This window comes from Penicillium atrosanguineum (genome assembly GCF_028827265.1).
Source record: "Penicillium atrosanguineum strain IBT 20685 chromosome Unknown utg000004l_segment0_segment0, whole genome shotgun sequence".
Lineage (NCBI taxonomy): Eukaryota > Fungi > Ascomycota > Eurotiomycetes > Eurotiales > Aspergillaceae > Penicillium > Penicillium atrosanguineum.
In genome coordinates, this window is record NW_026623136.1 from 607,761 (window position 1) to 623,127 (window position 15,367).

The window sequence follows — 15,367 nt, forward strand, 5'->3', positions numbered from 1 at the left end:
AGTTGGTTCAGTAGCCTGAAGTTTGTTGGGACCCTGATCATCATCATCATCATCAGACTTTTTGCTGGCATTGTTGACCCTCTGTTGGAGCATGAAGTACCACGGAGGCAAAGAGAGTTCCGTACTAGAGCCTCGACTCGAGGTACGCCAAGTTTCCTTGTTTTTTTACCTTTTTTTTTTTTTTTTTTTTAAAAAAAAATAAATAAATTATATTTATGGTTTTGGCAAGGACCCAGCGCTGTGAAGTTCCTGGGATGGGTTGGAGTAGGAGCAGGGGGGGGTGGACGTCTTCCATGGGAAGGTGTAGGTTCGATGACATGATGACCTGTAGGAGTGGAATTGCAGAAATGGACCTAGACTAGGCCTGGAAAGATATTCCAGCCGAGAATACGGAGTACGGAGTAAGCTCACCACATGGGTGAGAAGGAAGATCGACCGAGTCCCGAGAAGATCGACCGGTAACCTCATCCCTCCATGCTCGGGAAAACCGAGAGAGGAAGCCGAAGGGCTGAGATGCTGGTTGATTGGGCAAGCGCTGACTGGAGCCTGCAGCAGCAGTGGGCCCAGTCAAAGCGAATTGATTTGATGAAGAATACGGCCAGAGTACGACAAGACGTAGGCTCGAGGGTTAGGAGAGGGGTCGAGTCGGAGCCATTTGGAGTAAGCACCATCAAACCTTGCTGTTAACAGCCTGTTTCCATGGTTCACGTTCTGCAGTCGCCAAGAACCGACGATTCCCCGCGTTCAGAGAAACAATGTCGCTAAACACTGGCGCGTCTGAGTACAGTAAATTACGGTGGAAGTTCCCCACTGAAGTCCGCGCGTGATGTGACCGGGGGATTCACCGTGCAGAAAGGAAAATCCCCATCGGGAGAGTCGCCCGAGGCCAGCCGGGGAGGAGAACTGCGCTATGAAATGATCCACGGAGATCCGCAGATCCCTCATTATTATCGTCCGGCCTGCTTGTTCCGGTCTCATGGTCTTAGGTCTTCTGGGGTGAAAATGGTGCGATAGAGACGTGAACTCAAGGCGGTCCTAACCAGACACATCTCTTCAGGAAGGGGCGAATTAGGAGTCGAACCGGGTCTAGAGGTGGTCTAAGTTGGGTCCGTCGATTGTGGTGTCTCAACGCCCATCTCCGCGGCAGAAGCCGCCATGTGTCTGAGATCGCTGATCGTTGATCGCACGCCCAGGCGCCGAGATAGCCCTCCCCCTGGCACCAGGCCCATTTCCCGATTCGCCGATCTCGCCCCTGTGGCTCCTATCTGGCCTAAACGGCGGAAAGAGGCGCTGCGGTGTCGGGTCTTGATAAGCTTTAGATGAACAAAGAAACTAGGGTTTCGGCCGGGGGAGTGAAGTGGACATGGAAGTGGACACGGAAGTGGCAGAGGTGTAGAATCGCACCCGGGAGCCGACCCAAGGATAATGCAATCCCAGCGCCTTGGAGAGAAGACAACTTTAAATTCCGACTTCTGCATTGCCTGTACAGGAGAGATGAATAGAGTAAAAAAGGCCCGGAAATTGACAGTTGTGCATTAGTGTAGCATCTGCAGTGTGTCGACACGACCCGAGTGATTGGCGGTCGGTGAAAAGGCACGCTCTTGAGTGGCGACGGGTCCGAGCTTGGGGGAAGAGGGGGGTTGCTTTTGGAGAGAGCGTGCGAGAGAGAGAGAGGGAGAGAGGCTCTGTGCTAACTGGGCATTTGGAGTCGGTGGAGATCTACAACATCCACTATTGAGGACCCGGGAAGATCTTAGGTGATCCACGACTTGCTCGATTGGCGCAACCACGAACTACTTCCCCACACGCCTTGTTACTATTGGCGTCAACTGGAGGGGGCCGGCTTCACACTAGCCGATAGGCCTTACCGAGAACATCCTAGTGTCATTCGGTCCAGGGCGACTTTCCGCGGACCAAGAAGGGGAATAACGCACCGGGTGTCCGCGACGTACGAGAACGAGCCAGATAGAGGTCAGCAGGGGGGATTTGCAGGGTCTGATGCATCCGCGGTCCCGGGGGAGGGGGAGGAGGGCTTTCAGAGGATCCGTGTTTCAAGGTTGTAGGAGGTTTTGGCGGCCGTATGGGGATATAACTCCATTGCTGAAAATGCGGTCTTCTGCACATGTTGGAATCCTCTCTGGAGGAAGGTTTGAAACGCCCAACGGCTCTGATATTTCTCTTTTGGGAAGTTGGCCGGTGAGGAAACCCAAGGACGGCCAGTGGATTCGAACTTGCGGTGGAGCCAGTTCGGACTGGGGGAGCAAAGGCGTGAGGGGAGGCACAGTGGCTTATCTGAAGCGGAGCCAGGAACCCACAGGGCTAGCCTGGTCTACGGGATCCAGTCCATCGCATGACCGGATGGCACTATCCATGTTCGTAGGGTTGGTCCGACCTGAATCGGCAAATCTGTGAAACCTGGTCTCCAGGGGTTGCGGGCGGAGGGAAGGAAGCCAGAAATCAGAGCGTGGACAGGCAAGATGGAAAGGAAGAGTTGGATAGATCCATTTTGCACTCCTCTTTCAGCTTGGGCAGAAACCAAGGTCAGGTGTCAGGTTGAGATGATCCGTCCAATTCTCTCCATCGTGATCTGGGCAAAGTGTGCTGGGTGCCCATGAACGCCCATGCGCCAAGGGCTTAACTGGGGATAGGAGGAAACGTGCTTGACCGAGGGAGATGTCAATGATCCACAGGATCCTCGACGATCCACGGACCACGTCAAGCATCGTCATTTCCATCCCGAAAATGATCGACCAGGCCACTGGGGGCAAAAGCACGGAGCGTTTAGTGACAGACCCAGGTGGGAGATTAGTTGTGTAGTTTCTGGTTTAGTTTCTACTTTAGTTCCAGACTCGTGAAGTCTATCTCGCGCCTCCCCGGACCCTCGGTTTCCACTTTTCCTGGTGGATGTCTACTTAACCACCTCCCTCTCCCCTTTCCGAGGTGGTTTCTCGTGTACCTTGTACCTTGTACTTTGTACTTTGTCTACTCTGCTCACTCGCTCACTCAGTATGAAGACTTCCATCTCCTCGGATGTCTGGGAGAAGAAGAAAGCCTTGATCGCCAAGTTGTATATGGAAGAGGAATGGCCTCTCAAACAAGTCATCAAGCAGATTCGCTCTGATGATTTCAATCCTAGGTGAGAGAAACTCCTCTTCATCTTTGATGATCCTTTTTCATCTAACCTCCAATCTAGTGAGACTCAACTTCGAAGCCGTTTAAAGAAATGGCGAGTCACCAAACCTTCCCGCCAGACGCGCAAGAAACCCCAGGGATCTACCTCGGGTGATGAGTCTGAGAGGGACGGAAAGAGTGTTTCATCCGTCTCTTCTCGCAGCCACAGGTCTCCCGCTTCAAAGCCGAGATCTATCTCCCGTTCGGACTGGACTGCGCACCCGGCCTATGCACCATCCGACGTGCACTCCGTGGATCAGAAGTGGAACGCTCCCTTGGCCCAGCAGTTGACGCCCACTCTGTCGGGCGAGCACGTTCTCGTTTCTGACCGACACCTTCATTCTTTCCCAGACCACAGCCCAACCACAGCTTCCTTTGAGCAGCCTGGTCACACTTCGCCGGTGCCCGACGGTCTCATGGTCAGCACTTCCTCTGCTGTGACACCGGCCTACGCGGCATACCCTCTCTCTCCCGATTCCTGTTTTCCTAGCCCTGGTTCATCAACTACACCTGCCTTGGCCCAATGGCCGCCTCGCTCCGTCTCAGTCGATATGAATCTCAACCCTGCCCTACACCCGGGCCACTGGTACCACATGCCCTTTGAGCCCATCACTCCTCCATCCGGTGTTCCTCACTCTGCTACTCCTGTCTACCGAGACCATATGCCCATGGTCGCTTCTCACGGTGTCTACCCTCATGAATATGCTCACTACAATGAGGCTCCTGAATACCACGGTTACGACCCCAAGCCCTGGAAGCGGACTATGTCTCTCCAGTACGACTACCACAGAAGATCTGAGCACGAGAGGAAGAGCGTGCCATCCCACAGCCACCCTCCCACCATGGTTCCCCTGCCTTCGTCCCAGCCGGCTGGGCCGCACGCAGCGATGTGTGCACCTCTGATGCCATACATGGGCCAGGACCCGATGGCCCAGAAGCCTCCTGGCGTGGGATACTAAGTGATGCGTGGCATATGATACCTGATACCTGATACCTATACTTGATACCTTTATACCCTGTTTTATTTTGTTGGCCCCTTGGAAATGGGCGGTGGTTTGTACTTAATGGATTTGCAAACTTTGAGTGTATTATATACATGGTGTTGCGCGGGAGGTCGATTTGATTTGATTCGATTCGATTCGGTTTTTGTTTTTGGTTTTACGGCGTTGGCGGCTTTCGGCCTTTGATACCTCATACCTCATACCTCGTATCTCATATCTCATACTTGTGAATTTATGTACTTAGTGAATAATTATCTGTTTCAATTTGTCAAATACCTAACCAAGTCCGGTGACATTGGATAAACTGCGCCGTTGCCAAGTCTCTACTTTACCGACATTGAACCTCGGCTCCCGACGCGGGGAAAAGCTCCAGAGCCCCAACTACCGGCGGTCTCCAACTCCATCTTGCCACTATCTGCTCCCGTACCATTGAATCCATTGAATCCATTGAATCCATTGAGTCCTGTCCTTGCATTCTTCTCTGGGTATATCAATCCGACACCGTTTCCAAAATGCGCGCTGTCCAAATCAGCCAATATGTCAAGGTACGTCCCCTAAACCAGTCCGCTAGACCCGACATTCGTTCGATCTACATCTCCAAACAAATAGCTCACCAGAACAGGGACCCTTGGATCTCAAGGTAACCGAAGTGCCGACACCAACTCCTGCCGGAGACAAATACTTGATCGAGATTCACTCCGCCGGTACCAATTTCTTCGACATCTTGCAGATCCAAGGCAAATACCAACACCAACCCCCTCTCCCATGGGTCGGCGGTGCGGAGTTCGCTGGAACCGTTACTGCCGTGCCGACTGCCTCCAAAAACCCGCGTTTCAAGGTTGGCGACCGGGTTTTCGGCGCGACTCAGGGTGCCTATGCGACGCACGTGCTTGCGCCAGAGCAAACTCTCCTCCCCGTTCCTAATGGGTGGAGCTTTGAGGATGCGGCTGGTTTGTTCGTTACCGCGCCTACTTCCTATGGTGGGCTGGTCACCCGCGCCGGTGTCAAGGCTGGTGACTGGGTTCTAGTCCATGCTGCCGCTGGTGGTGTGGGGTTGGCTGCTGTGCAGATCGCCAAGGCCAAGGGCGCGACTGTTATTGCTACGGCAGGAACGGAGCGCAAGCGTGAGATTGCGAAAGAGTTTGGCGCGGACTATGTTATTGATTACACTGATAAGAGTTGGCCTGAGGAGGTGAAGAAGCTGTGTGCTGCAAACCGGTCGGGGAATGGTAAGGCTGGGGTTGATATTGTCTACGACCCCGTTGGAATGATTGATGCTAGTTTGAAATGTGTTGCGTGGAATGCTCGCTTGCTGGTCATTGGGTTTGCGGCTGGTAATATTGAGAAGGTTGCCTTGAACCGTGTGCTGTTGAAGAATGTTAGTATCGTTGGCTTGCATTGGGGTCAGTATGCAAAGTTCGAGACTCCCACTGTTGGTACTGTTTGGCAGGGGATCTTTGACCTCGTGGCGCAGGGCAAGTTCCGCGGCACTGCATTCAAGGATGAGAGCTTTGTTGGCCTGGACAGCGTTCCCAAGGCCTTGCAGGCGCTGGGTAGCCGTGAGACCTGGGGCAAGGTCGTGGTGAACGTGGTGGGGAATGAGAAGGCTAAGAGCAAGCTCTGAGGAACGTTCTACATAGAGGAGTATACGCGGGAGGACATTTGAACGTTATAAATGCATATGTACTGAAGAATTTGGGTATGATAGGTATGAATGTAGGTGCGCAAGGAGTCATGCTCTCGTAGTAAAATACGAACTCTTCCGAAGAAGAAACGAGCAAGTGTAACATGAACTATGAAGGCCCTTTTCTTGCTCTAGCAACTCGAAGCAAGATGAGCCGAGATCCCCTCTGACGAGGTTCTCCCGACTCGCAACCCAGCTCCAGTCGGTCACGGCCACAAGACGTGGCGCTGTGGTGACTGTCCAATGAAGGGTCCGTGGATCGTCCGTGAGGACTGGGACAGCTGGATTGAGGAGTTGCGGCGTGAATGTTTGGGTGATGGGGGATGGGATGAATACGTAGTCGGTCGGATAATCGGTCCTGCATGCGGTTAGTGTAGATAGAGTGCATTTGCATGACATGCTATGAATGGCACAGAATGCATCATTAGATTCTTGCCAACATGGGTTGATAAACTGAGCGGGATGCGATGAAGATGGAGAAGGTGGAAAATCCAGTCGATGCGGGAAGCATTTCGCTTAGTGATTAGTCATCACATCTAGTTCCCAGCTATCCCAAAAAGGTGAACCATACACCAAGTAATATAGGTAGATAAGATTGCACGAATAGCAGGAAAATAAATCAATAGGGATAAAAGAATGTTGAATCGCTTCTTGGCTCTCCCGGTATTGAATTGCCGAGCTGCTCATGTCCACGGTATCATAAGGTATCACCCAACTATTCACCCAACTATCGCGTGCTCTATCGCCATTGCACCTTTACCAACTGCTGAGGTGGAAGGGAATTTGCTCACCTGGGCCAATACATGGAGAGGCGCAGCAATAATATGCTGACTCTGGAAACCACTACTTCTATTTTGTATTTAGGTAACCCAAGGCTTTGCAATTTGGGTACGATAGCAAAACGGCAGATGCGGGTGGTTATCTCCAAGCTCAGGAAACTAAGCTATCCAGATAACGCAAGAACCAGGTTAGTAGATATAATATATCTGCGCATTTGGCAGGCAAGTGAGGGGTAAAGTGTGCCATGTCCACCCTGGTATGCACGCCACCCTAAAGAATCTGCTGTCTGCCTTGCGCAATCAGCACAGGAAAAGATATAGATAGGATGGATCCATGTTGAATAACCCCCAGCCTTCTGTGATTTCCAAACCGTGTCTTTCGGCCAAAATGCGAGCCCATATTCCCGAGAAAATTGGGATATCTCCAAAGGTATCATCTGCAGATGAACCGTCAATCCCTGGGAGAACCAACGTGCATTATGTCGATCGCAGCAAGAATGGCATCCTCCCTGAATACGAAGATAGAGCTATTCCTGGATATGATGCGAATCTCATGCGGTTACGAGCAACCCTGAGCAGTGCCGAAGAACAAAGGCTCCTTCGACGAATCGATTGGCATCTCCTCCCTCTTTTGGCCGTGATGTACATGCTGAAGAGTGTCGATGCCAGTAATGTCAGCTCAAAGATATGGAAACCATGTAGCTATAGCTCATAAGTACCATAGGTTTCTTACGCTCGAATTATGGATCAAGGGACTCCATATAATATCCTGACTGAACTCAAAATGACTTCGGATCAGTACAACCTGGTCACCACATTGTACTATGTGAGCATTGTTCAACAATTCAAGCGGAGGTAACTGACATCTCTCAAGGTCCCTTACATCCTCGCAGAAGCACCTTCAAATCTCCTACTGAAAGGCGCAAGACCTTCTGTCTGGCAAGCCCGAATTATGGTCAGTCAGCTAAAATTCATCTCTTTCGAATTCTCAAGACTTACAGATGTAGGTATCATGGGGAATCGTGCTTTGTTGCCACGCAGCTGTCACAAACAGGCAGGGTCTTTACATCGTTCGGTTTTTCCTCGGTCTCTTCGAGGCCGGTCTGTGGCCTGGAATGCTTGTACAACTATGCTACTGGTATAGACCGGACGAGATTGCTCCTCGAGTAGTTCTCGTGACGGTTCTGGGATGCTTTAGTACGGTCATAAGCGGTGTACTTGCATTTGCATTCAATAGCGTGGTTGCTGGCGGGTTATCTGGGTGGAAGTGGTACGTTGGATGTGTGTTTCCAATCATCTCCGGCTAATAATATCGTGCAGGCTGATTTTGACCGAAGGCCTCTTCACCGTCCTGCTTGGAATATTTACCTATTTCTTCTTGCCAGACTGTAAGCTTTTTCAGACTTGAGACTTGAGCTCAACTAACCATAATCAAGTCCCATCAACGGCATCCTGGCTATCTGATGAACAAAAAGATTTTATCCAGGCGCGTCTCCCTGTTAACTCCCCACGGTCGGCCGAGGCCAATTTCGATCTACCCGAGCTGATCAAAACTCTCAAAAACAAGAGAATCTGGCTATTCCTCCTCTGCTGGGCTTTCTTCACCGTTGGCACTACAGGGCTTACCTTTTACCAACCCACGGTAATTGCAAGCCTCGGATTCTCGTGAGTCGACCATAGAGGAACGCTCGATCAAATAGTAACAGTTGTGATAGATCTATGGGTGAATCGCTTCTGTTGAACATCCCCTCGGCAGTCTTTGCTGTCGTCTTGACTATCGCATTTGGTATTTTCGCAGATACAGGGCGCATTCCTCAGCCCGCTATCCCACTTGCGTTCATGATTGTAATTGAAGCCTGCTATGGCGTGCTCTATATATTCCCAAACAATGGCGGAGTCTACGCTGCAACAGTGATAGCAGGAGGGTTCTCAACTGCTTGGTAAGTGCTTGAACAGTGTTGGCTCTTTCTTACAGGCTGTTATGTGCTAAACGTAACAAGGTACACCATGATGTGGCCCTGGCGAGTGCAGACCACCGAAGGTGCAACCGGCTCGGCATTTGCGATTGCTTTTGCGAACAGTTATGGTCAGATTGGAGGTGCGGTCGGGTCCCAGTTGTTTAATTCCCGATATGGACCCCGATATACGACATCTTTTGGGATTGCGATGGGGTTTGTTGGCATGGCGATCGTTATGAATCTTATTACTTGGGGATTTACTTGGAAGGTCGATGTCGATACCAGGAGATTGAAGAGAATCAGAGTCGCAGCAGCGAAGCAAAACCAGGCGGTTCTAGATGATGTTGACATTCACATTGGGGAGAAGTAACTATGAAAGAGATAGAGGCAATTCAAGAGCTGGTGGGCTAAGGTCAGACGCAATGAACTTCGATCGATCGGTAATTATGGATTAATATAGAAAGCGATGAGATGCATAGAGATGCACAAAAACCGCTTGGTTGAGGAAAAAGCAATTGATCGTCCACCGTGCACAGTGAAGTCGCCATTGCGGGGAGTCCCTTATCGATATATTTCCCCTCACCTCTTTGCATTCGACCTCTACTTCAAAATCCAAGACTGCGCAACCCTCGGTAATACTGAGCAATTCAGGTCTCCCGTGATCAGAAGCTATGAAACCGGATTATCTTTTCGGCCTCGCGGCCTTGGCTAGATCGGTGCTCGCATCGGACCAGCAACCGTTGCGAGCTGCCCAACTCCACGAGACTGGCCCGGAGCCAAGACTGGATCAAGTTATTGCTTCCTCACCTCTTCTCTCGTTCCACAGGGACATAGTAGAGATAGCATCGGTCACCGAGAATGAGAAAACTGTGGGAGACTTTATCTTGGAATTCCTTGCTGCGCAGAACTTGACCGTCGAGAAACAAATCGTTACCCCCGAGACGAAAGATCAAAAAGAAAGATTCAACATTTATGCCTATGTTGGGAAAAATAGGTATCCTGATGTGCTATTGACTAGTCACATCGATACGGTCCCACCCTTCATTCCGTACTCTCTGCATTCGCCTCAGACCGATGGTTCGTTATTTGACCGAAACGACCTGGTCATTGCTGGCCGTGGGACAGTCGATGCCAAAGCTAGCGTAGCAGCCATCATTTTCGCTGCTCTGGAAACACTCAGAGACAACCCAGATGCCTCAATCGGTCTACTGTTTGACGTTGGCGAGGAAAGGGACGGCGTCGGTATGAAACACTTCTCAAACTCCGACCTAAATTTGAAACCTCCGACATATCGCTCGATCATATTTGGTGAACCGACGGAGTTGAATCTGGTTGCGGGGCACAAGGGATCCATGAAGTTTACGCTTGTCTCAAGAGGCAAAGCGGCACACTCGGGTTACCCCTGGTTAGGGGAAAGTGCAATTTCCGCCATACTTCCAGTTCTGTCTCATCTCGACTCGTTACCTAATATTCTACCCCAAGATGGTGGTTTTCCTCGAAGTGAGCGGCTGGGTCAGTCCACTTTGAATATTGGTCAAATCTCTGGTGGCGTGGCAGCCAATGTGGTTCCTGCATATGCTGAAGCAACTATATCCGTTCGTATTGCCGAAGGAAGCCCGGAGGACATCAGAGAAATCATACGCAAAGCCGTGGATAGCGTGTCCGAAGGCGACCAAAACATCGATTTGGAGTTTGGACACCCACAGACTGGAACTGGACCTCAGTACTTCGATGTTGATGTGGATGGATTTGATGTGATTACTGTGAACTACGGAACCGATGCTGCTTCACTACATATTCACAACCAAAGCTCTCAAAAGGTTCAGCGTTATCTGTATGGACCTGGAAGTATTCATGTTGCCCATGCAGACAACGAGGCAATCACTGTTGGAGAACTGGAAGAGGCGGTGCAAGGATACAAGAGACTGATCTCAGCTTCTCTTTGATTTGTACAGAACGCAAGTTAGCAGATAGAGCACTTGAGTGCCATGATCGACTGAGCTCCGACACTTTAGAACTTCTTGTATCCAACACCCTTCACGAAGGTCTGTTGCCAAGGACCTTGCGATGTGCTCTCAGCGAGCTCAAGGTAGAATTTACCATGTGCCTCCCCGCTGATTTCATTAGCTACATGTGTTCCATCGGCTCTTCTTTCGTCGGCATAATAGAACCTGAAAGTGATCAGCCCAACTCCTTTAAGAGAAATAAGCACTTACTTGAATCCGCGATCGGAATAAGCCTTAGCAGCAGACTCGATGACGTGTGCAGTTGCAGATTTTCCAACACCCAGATCCAAGAAGACTGGAAGGGTCTTGGTGTTCAGAATATTGCCAGTGTAGATAAAAGTCTTGGATGCAGAGTCGGGGAGGTCTGTGAAGCTCAAGGCTGCCTGCTGGGCGGCCGCGAAGGCGCTGGTTGTGTTGATAGTCAAGTCCCGAGCGAAGTTGGTCAAAGGGAGAGCGAGAGGATCATTCGCATCATTAAAGGTAGCCGCAGCAGCTTCAGTCATGTCAGCACCAGTCTTCATCGGAGTTCTCAGCATCAAGGCCATTCAGACCATTGTAAACGACTACACCCGGAGTACCCAACAGTTCCCTGACTCTGGAGAATGTCATGATCACAGACTCAGGGTCAGAGAAATCACTCGAGATATGAAGGTGGTCAGCTGTGCTGTCTTCTTCTTTCAGGCTTCTCGATGCGAGAGCCACCTGGTAGCCCTTTGCAGCGAAGGTCTGGGCCACATGATTTCCAACGTTCGACCCCGAACCGAGAATGAGAACCACTGGAGCTGTACCAGACATGATGTTTGACATGAACGATTGTTGAGACCCTTGGAGTGATCATAGCTCTGTTTCTTATACCCATTGAAGCGGTGCGGCTTGGCCATGGCATGGTGTTGATTTGAAATCGATCAACACTTTGTATCTTTCCATGTTTGCACCATTCCAGGGCTGGATTAATGATCCAGTAGGAGGCTTTGAAACCCGGATGCAAATATTCGATGACAAAAAGACAGAATGAAACAAACATAACTCTATAGTCAACTTCCAATCGCGTCGTGTTTCTCATCCTCCGAGGCTTGGTAATCACCGCAAATGAGGCATTCCTCATCTCGGAGATTAATGACATAACGGTCGGCAATAATATTCACCGCGCTTACTGTATCAGATGAGATCTAAGACATCGGCCCTTGTTTATCTTTTCCAGTACAGAAGTATCTCCACTTCAATCACCAACATGTCAAACATTCTGATCACTGGCGCGGCCGGTTATATGTATCCTTCAACCCTAAAACTGGCGGTACATACTAGACTGACATCTCCCTAGCGGCGGCTCCATCCTCGCCGAAATATTAGCCAAGAGTGCACTGCTTAAGAAAGATCAGATTTTCGCCGCGGTAAGATCCGACACACAAGTTGGTGCCCTGTCGAAACTTGGCGTCACCGTGCTTCAATTAGATTTGACCAACGAAGAAGATGTTGCTGAGAACGTGGCTAGAAATGACAGTAAGAATGTTCCATTGTGATCTGAAATGTGATGTAATGAGCTAATGAACAAACACAGTCAATATTGTCATCCATACCTCGAGCGCTATAGATCCAAAGACGGCACTGTATCTTATCACGGCACTGAGCAAACAGGGCAAGGTCAGCGGCAAAAGGACGTATTTTATCCATGTGAGTTTTCGCCCAGTATCTATCCGATATATGCTTGGTTGTTAATGACAAGCAGACCTCTGGAATGAGCGCATTCTACAAAAACACGGGCTGGCCAGCTGGAGACTTCAAAGATACAGATGGTGTATTTGAGACAGAGAAGCGATTGGCAGCCTCTTTCCCTATTCGCAATGTAAGACCCCCCACTGAGACCTCACGAACCTGGCTGACATGGCCAGACTGATGTATCTGTCATTGAACACGCTGCGGCACAAGGGGTAACCAGCTTTGTCGTTGTGCCCTCTTTAGTTTGTGAGTGCACCGAATTCAGACCAAATGTGCTTTTGCTTACATAGAACCTCTTCAGATGGTAGAGGCAGTGGCGAATGGAACAAACTGTCCGTGGTCTTGCCTGTCTATGTTGAAGCTATCATCTCGAACAAGGCCGTGTACAAATTTCCCGGGAACACAGTAAGAGAAAAAAACCCCCCATCGGAGGCAGCTATAGTTGACTGAGTCAATTTTCAGAAAGTTTCGGCCGTGCATATCTCCGACTTGACCGTTCTATACGGGCAGATTGTCGAGAAAATTCTACAGGAGAAGCCAATCCCAAATGGAAAAGAAGGCTACTACTTTGGAAAAGCCCATGAGCTCTTCTTTGGAGATGTTTTGGACAAGCTGGCTGAGGCTATGGAAGTTCGTGGTCTCTTGGCTGATTCTACTACCAGGGTTTATCCCGATGATGCATCTGCTGCAAAGATATTGGGGGTTCCCGAGCAGTTTGTGCAGATCTTGTGGAACTCAGGGTAGGTTGTGTCGGGCTATATGATGAAATTATTCAAACGCTAATGCAGTTTCAGTGATGACATCATTCCAGAAATTCCAAAGATTGTTGCATGGAAACCCAAGTGGGACAAGGAGCATTTTTTTGAACATATTGATGACGAGATACAAGATGTTCTAGATCTCGGAAAAGCAAAGAGCAGTCTTATTGACTCTTTGTTCAAAGCTACTAGAGGCTAGAGGGTATTTAAACTCAACTGGTAATTAGCTACCTATGCACCTTGGAAAGTATGTGCAGCACCGTTTCAATCACACAATCAACTCGGAAGCAAATGATTGTCACAGAAATTATGATAACATAAACTATAAAAACATTCACTGCTGGAAGGCTCCTTTAGTAACGCTATATATCAATCGGGCAAAGGCCAATATGGAAATGAAGAATATGGTCTAACGGAATGACAAAAGCATGAAAGAGGCGACACCCAAGAACAGAGAGCAATGGAGAGATTTCAGCCCCCATTTGGATGAAGCAGAGCCGGTACGGACAGCGCCTGTAGTTGATTGACTCGCAGTGCCGACGATTCTCAATTTAGATGAGACGGAATGAGCAGGTGCAGATGTAGCAAAGGTGCTTTTTGTGGAGGTAGGCTGTCCATGAGTCTCACGCCCGGAAGTAATCGAGGAAGCATATACAGGGGTTGCAACTTCGGCGCCAGTCAAGGTTACAGAAGTTTCACCGGCGGTGATTTCCGAGGCAACGCCGGTGGAGATAACTGTCCATTCCGCCGTAATCAAAACAGTAGGCACAACCTTAGTCTCAGAGCTGACAAATGTAGTCTTAAATAAATACGGGACAATCTGTGACTGTTGACGGACAAGCATTCATCGTAGATATAAGGGTGGCCAGGACGGTTGACGTGGACACACTTGAGGCGGCTGTCTCCAAATGGTTGGGAGTAGTACCAGAGTACGAAGAGGTAGTTTCAGTAGCAGTGACCGGACAAATAGTAGTGGAAACCACGATCGTTTCTGTCGTAACGTAGGTGCTCTTCACGGAGGCGGGACAATCGACCACATCAGAAGGGCAGGCTTTTATAGTAGCAGTTCGAGTATGGACGATAGTAGAAGTGGTCGATTGCTTTTGTGATGACCCGCCGCTCTCTTCCGCACCTCTGTTTGCAGAATCAGGCAAGTCTGTTGAGGTAGAACGGAAATCCTCAGTGACAAGACAAACGGTTGTTGAGACCACGATTGTCTCTGTGGTCATCAAGGTAGTCTTGGCTGGTACCGGGCAATCCCTGATGGTTGACGGACAAGCCGTTATTGTTGCGGTGCAGGTGGTCAGAATAGTCGCAGTCGTAGATCCTGCTGAGGGCAAAGCGTGGGAGGAGGGTTTGTTGGGCAATGCTGTTGATGTCGTAAACACGACACCGCTCAAGACGGTGGCGAAATATTGGATGAGAACGGTCCAGAGGGCGCCACTAGGGCCAAAGAAACAACAGAAGTGGAGCCAACAGACTGTGTATTGGATGATAGCGGCGCTGAGAAGACGTTCGAGGATTTCATGGCTAGGACAGACGAAGATGAAGCCGTGCTTGACTGAATGTCAGACGGCCTTGTAGATGATGACAATCTCGACTAGAAAAGAAAGTGACCGTAGCACACACAGTTTTGACCGGCTCAACGAACTTTGCATTAGAAAAGAGCACGTAAGGAAGGTACCATGCCTCGTCGGCACACGAGAGTTAAAGGATCATGCGATGCTCAGTGCTCGTGGCTGTTAGGGATCCTGAAATGGGTTGCCAGGTTGGAGTGACGGACGTTTCGTAAGTCGGGGTTCTCATCACCAATACCGTTCTATGAGACAGACTAGTCTTGGGGGGAGTTCTACCTCTTTGTACTTCATCTACGCTATCCACTTCTTCCACTCCATCCACTCTATTATTCCATATTACGGAGTGCCGACGGGTGATTTTAAGAGAGGCTTACATTTCTTCTATAGATAAAAGGCGGAACTGTTCAGACCGATCCGCGTGGCGTTCAATGGTTCTCAGCCTCTCAATCCCAAAAGCAGATTGTGTTCCGACCCGTCGCTAATAATGCCCAATATCTAGAGTCCATCCAAGCTTTCCAAGCTTCATCGTACCTATATAGTGCGGTGGCGCTCAATCGCTCATTCCGATTGGAAGTCGTTCGGTGGACACAGGAACAGCCGAGATGGGGCCGGAATTGGTGTACTAGGAACATATACATTAACTTCATGTCTTATTCAGATACCCAGCAGGTGGGTTGGGAAGCACAGAACGAAGTGTTTGGAACGATGGCTCATAGC

At 49.8% G+C, this 15,367-nt stretch overlaps 8 protein-coding genes across 8 annotated transcripts; 6 read left to right on the forward strand and 2 right to left on the reverse strand.

The window, feature by feature from the left end:
* Positions 1-3,008: 3,008 nt before the first annotated feature.
* Positions 3,009-4,130, forward strand: N7443_005533 (Clr5 domain-containing protein; the record flags this gene model as incomplete). The annotated part of the gene is made up of 2 exons (XM_056885589.1): positions 3,009-3,136; positions 3,194-4,130. The coding sequence occupies 2 exons, from the start codon at positions 3,009-3,011 to the stop codon at positions 4,128-4,130; spliced, it is 1,065 nt and encodes a 354-aa protein (XP_056741037.1).
* A 554-nt stretch (positions 4,131-4,684) lies between these two features.
* On the forward strand, positions 4,685-5,796 carry N7443_005534 (NADPH:quinone oxidoreductase family protein; the record flags this gene model as incomplete). The annotated part of the gene is made up of 2 exons (XM_056885590.1): positions 4,685-4,717; positions 4,795-5,796. 2 exons carry the CDS (start codon positions 4,685-4,687, stop codon positions 5,794-5,796), a joined length of 1,035 nt encoding a protein of 344 aa, XP_056741038.1.
* Positions 5,797-7,023: 1,227 nt separating this feature from the next.
* Positions 7,024-8,963, forward strand: N7443_005535 (uncharacterized protein; the record flags this gene model as incomplete). Its single annotated transcript, XM_056885591.1, has 8 exons — positions 7,024-7,308; positions 7,360-7,461; positions 7,510-7,590; positions 7,643-7,905; positions 7,956-8,023; positions 8,072-8,300; positions 8,351-8,575; positions 8,636-8,963. The coding sequence occupies 8 exons, from the start codon at positions 7,024-7,026 to the stop codon at positions 8,961-8,963; spliced, it is 1,581 nt and encodes a 526-aa protein (XP_056741039.1).
* Positions 8,964-9,264: 301 nt separating this feature from the next.
* Positions 9,265-10,539, forward strand: N7443_005536 (M20 family metallopeptidase; the record flags this gene model as incomplete). Its single annotated transcript, XM_056885592.1, has 1 exon — positions 9,265-10,539. One exon carries the CDS (start codon positions 9,265-9,267, stop codon positions 10,537-10,539), a length of 1,275 nt encoding a protein of 424 aa, XP_056741040.1.
* A 65-nt stretch (positions 10,540-10,604) lies between these two features.
* On the reverse strand, positions 10,605-11,394 carry N7443_005537 (RNA-binding protein; the record flags this gene model as incomplete). Its single annotated transcript, XM_056885593.1, has 3 exons — positions 10,605-10,764; positions 10,810-11,092; positions 11,151-11,394. The coding sequence occupies 3 exons, from the start codon at positions 11,392-11,394 to the stop codon at positions 10,605-10,607; spliced, it is 687 nt and encodes a 228-aa protein (XP_056741041.1).
* A 436-nt stretch (positions 11,395-11,830) lies between these two features.
* Positions 11,831-13,272, forward strand: N7443_005538 (NAD-dependent epimerase/dehydratase family protein; the record flags this gene model as incomplete). Its single annotated transcript, XM_056885594.1, has 8 exons — positions 11,831-11,868; positions 11,921-12,099; positions 12,158-12,270; positions 12,326-12,442; positions 12,489-12,561; positions 12,617-12,720; positions 12,778-13,055; positions 13,110-13,272. The coding sequence occupies 8 exons, from the start codon at positions 11,831-11,833 to the stop codon at positions 13,270-13,272; spliced, it is 1,065 nt and encodes a 354-aa protein (XP_056741042.1).
* Positions 13,273-13,482: 210 nt separating this feature from the next.
* On the reverse strand, positions 13,483-14,302 carry N7443_005539 (uncharacterized protein; the record flags this gene model as incomplete). Its single annotated transcript, XM_056885595.1, is given in 2 exon segments — positions 13,483-13,872; positions 13,886-14,302. The coding sequence occupies 2 exon segments, from the start codon at positions 14,300-14,302 to the stop codon at positions 13,483-13,485; spliced, it is 807 nt and encodes a 268-aa protein (XP_056741043.1).
* Positions 14,303-14,336: 34 nt separating this feature from the next.
* On the forward strand, positions 14,337-14,638 carry N7443_005540 (Transcriptional activator somA; the record flags this gene model as incomplete). Its single annotated transcript, XM_056885596.1, has 2 exons — positions 14,337-14,427; positions 14,475-14,638. The coding sequence occupies 2 exons, from the start codon at positions 14,337-14,339 to the stop codon at positions 14,636-14,638; spliced, it is 255 nt and encodes an 84-aa protein (XP_056741044.1).
* Positions 14,639-15,367: the final 729 nt, after the last annotated feature.